Genomic DNA, 2800 nt, shown 5'->3' on the forward strand with positions numbered 1-2800 from the left:
ATGAATTCAGACTGGAGCAAAGGATCTCTACCTCGGGGTGGTTCTCCATGGAATTCATGGAATCCAGGTTGGAGAAAAGGATTGTTATCTCAGGGTGGTTCTCCATGGAATCCATGGAATTCAGGTTGGAGAAAAGGATCACTGGATGGGGTGGTTCTCCATGGAATTCATGGAATCATGGAATTCAGGTTGGAGCAAAGGATCTCTACCTTGGGGTGGTTCTCCATGGAATCCATGGAATTCATGGAATTCAGGCTGGAGCAAAGCATCGTTATCTCAGGGTGGTTCTCCATGGAATCCATGGAATTCAGGCTGGAGAAAAGGATCACTGGATGGGGTGGTTCTCCATGAATTCAGGTTGGAGCAAAGGATCTCTACCTTGGGGTGTTTCTCCATGGAATTCATGGAATTCATGGAATTCAGGCTGGAGCAAAGGATCATTATCTCAGGGTGGTTCTCCATGGAATTCATGGAATTCATGGAATTCAGGTTGGAGAAAAGGATCACTGGGTGGGGTGGTTCTCCATGAATTCACGTTGGAGCAAAGGATCTCTACCTTGGGGTGGTTCTCCATGGAATCTTGGAATCCATGGAATCCATGGAATTCAGGTTGGAGCAAAGGATTGTTATCTCAGGGTGGTTCTCCATGGAATTCATGGAATCATGGAATTCAGGCTGGAGCAAAGGATCGCTGGATGGGGTGGTTCTCCATGGAATTCATGGAATCCATGGAATTCAGGTTGGAGAAAAGGATCACTGGATGGGGTGGTTCTCCATGGAATTCAGGCTGGAGCAAAGGATCTCTACCTTGGGGTGGTTCTCCATGGAATCTTGGAATTCATGGAATTCAGGTTGGAGAAAAGGATCGCTGGATGGGGTGGTTCTCCATGGAATCCATGGAATTCAGGTTGGAGCAAAGGATCTCTACCTCAGGGTGGTTCTCCATGGAATTCATGGAATCCATGGAATTCAGGCTGGAGAAAAGGATCACTGGGTGGGGTGGTTCTCCATGAATTCAGGCTGGAGCAAGGGATCATTACCTCAGGGTGGTTCTCCATGGAATCCATGGAATTCAGGTTGGAGCAAAGGATCTCTACCTCGGGGTGGTTCTCCATGGAATCCATGGAATTCTGGCTGGAGCAAAGGATCACTCCCTCAGGGTGGTTCTCCATGGAATCCTTTGGGTTGGAGCAAAGGATTGTGGCTGTTCTCCAGGGGATAATTTAGGATGGAAAAGACCTTTGGAATCCTGAAAGGTTGTGATAAAGGATTGCTGTCCTGGGCTCTGGTTTGTCACGGAATCCTTTCATTTGGAAAAGACTTCAGGGATGATCCTGAACCCAGATGCGAGGTGGTTTCTCCAGGCTGGAGACAGGATGCAATCCTTGGAGGCTGAAGGCAACCAGTGGCAGCTGGGATTATTTATTCCCCCTGTCCTGGAATGTGGATTTTCTCCTGGCTTTGAGGGAGGTGGCTCTGGGTGAGATAAACTGGGATTGTCACTGCTCCGGCCAGAGGTTTCTGTGGAGCTCAGACAAGGTCCCACAGACGATTTGCTCACTCTTTGGGCCAGCTGAAGGGAAGGTTTGGGGTGAATTTAAGGGAATTCAGTGGCTTAGACTGTGTGAACCAGCCACAGGCTCTGTGTAAAAGGTGAATAATGAGCAGAAGTGACCCAATCCTGTGATTGTGACCCAATTCCCGTTCCCCTCAGCAGGGCCACTCCAGGATTCCCCTGCTGGCGCTGCAGCTGCTGGATTTCTGCCTGAGCATCCTCACCCTCTGCAGCTCCTACATGGAGGTGCCCACCTACCTCAGCCTCAAGCCCGGGGACAGCAGGGTAGGTCTGGACCCAGCTCCGCTCATTTTCCACACTGGGAACTCCTGTAAATTCCCATTCCACGGCTGTGCAGCTTCTCTGACCTCTCTGGAACACCCAGAACCGCTCGCTTTGACAGCCAAGAGGGTTTTCCGTGTTCTCCCAGCGCTGTTCCTGACTGACAGCTCCCGTGTTCCCTAAAAACACACCGTGTTTCTCCTCGTAGGAATCTGATGGATGCAAATTGCAGAGCAAAGTGATTCAGATGGAGCTGCCTGCATGGAAAAGGCCTCAAATTTCATCTTTATTAAACAGTCATGTTTAATAAATCCATCCCGGTGATGTTATGAATGGATGGAATCATCACATTCCTACGGAAGGATGGAGACACAGATTTAAGGCCCTGGGATCATGAGCCCAAGTTTCTCCCTCCAGAGAAAAGAGCAGGAAAATCCCAGGCTGGCGGCAGGAGCGGAAATTAAAAATTTAAAAGTTCTCATTTAAGCAGGGTTTTGCCAAGGAGTGGAAACAGCAGGGAGAAAACAATACCCCTGTGATCCTGCTGCCGGTGAAAATCCTTCATTCCTCGCTCTGCCTGAGCCTCTGTGGGTTCCCCTGGCAGAGGGAAGGAGGCTTTGGGGCTGAGAGCTTCTCCCTTTTCCCGCAGGGCTCTGTGCCAGTCCTGGAGAAGCTGCCAGCAGAGGAATACGCCAAAGTGATGATCACCTTCACCATCGCCTTCGCGGCCGTGCTCGTCCTCAAGGTAAAAGGCTCTGAAGCGAGGCACCCCCAGGAAATGCAGCTGGAATTCTCTCCCAGCTCTGCTCCCCTGGGCGCGGTGGGATCTGTGACTCCGGATGCCTCATCCAGAATTAACACAATTCCCTGCACCGGTCCCTGTGTCCACCAGAGATCCCAAACCCAGCGGGTGGATTGGGCTGGGGGCACCTTTGGGTTCATCTCACCCCTGCCATGGCAGGA

The 2800-nt window shown here is 50.8% G+C and overlaps 2 protein-coding genes across 2 annotated transcripts in view; both read left to right on the forward strand.

Moving 5' to 3' along the window:
• The window catches only part of LAPTM5 (lysosomal protein transmembrane 5), a 24776-nt gene that overhangs the window by 11397 nt on the left and 10579 nt on the right, over nt 1-2800 (forward strand). Inside the window, exons 4-5 of the mRNA XM_033519650.1 lie at nt 1694-1840; nt 2487-2582. Of these exons, the coding sequence (XP_033375541.1) occupies nt 1694-1840; nt 2487-2582 (243 nt within the window). The remainder of the gene's footprint in view (nt 1-1693; nt 1841-2486; nt 2583-2800) is intronic.
• On the forward strand, nt 17-1723 carry LOC117245455. Its single transcript, XM_033519618.1, has 2 exons — nt 17-851; nt 1020-1723. Exons 1-2 carry the CDS (start codon nt 48-50, stop codon nt 1251-1253), a joined length of 1038 nt encoding a protein of 345 aa, XP_033375509.1. The 5' UTR covers nt 17-47; the 3' UTR covers nt 1254-1723.

This window comes from Parus major, chromosome 23 (genome assembly GCF_001522545.3).
Source record: "Parus major isolate Abel chromosome 23, Parus_major1.1, whole genome shotgun sequence".
NCBI classification, from domain to species: domain Eukaryota; kingdom Metazoa; phylum Chordata; class Aves; order Passeriformes; family Paridae; genus Parus; species Parus major.

Coding starts and splice junctions, on each gene's coding strand:
- LOC117245455 (XM_033519618.1), top strand. CDS start 48: ATGGAATTCATGGAATCCAGGTTGGAGAAAAGGATTGTTATCTCAGGG. Junction 852..1,019: donor TTGGAATTCATGGAATTCAG/GTTGGAGAAAAG, acceptor CCATGAATTCAG/GCTGGAGCAAGGGATCATTA.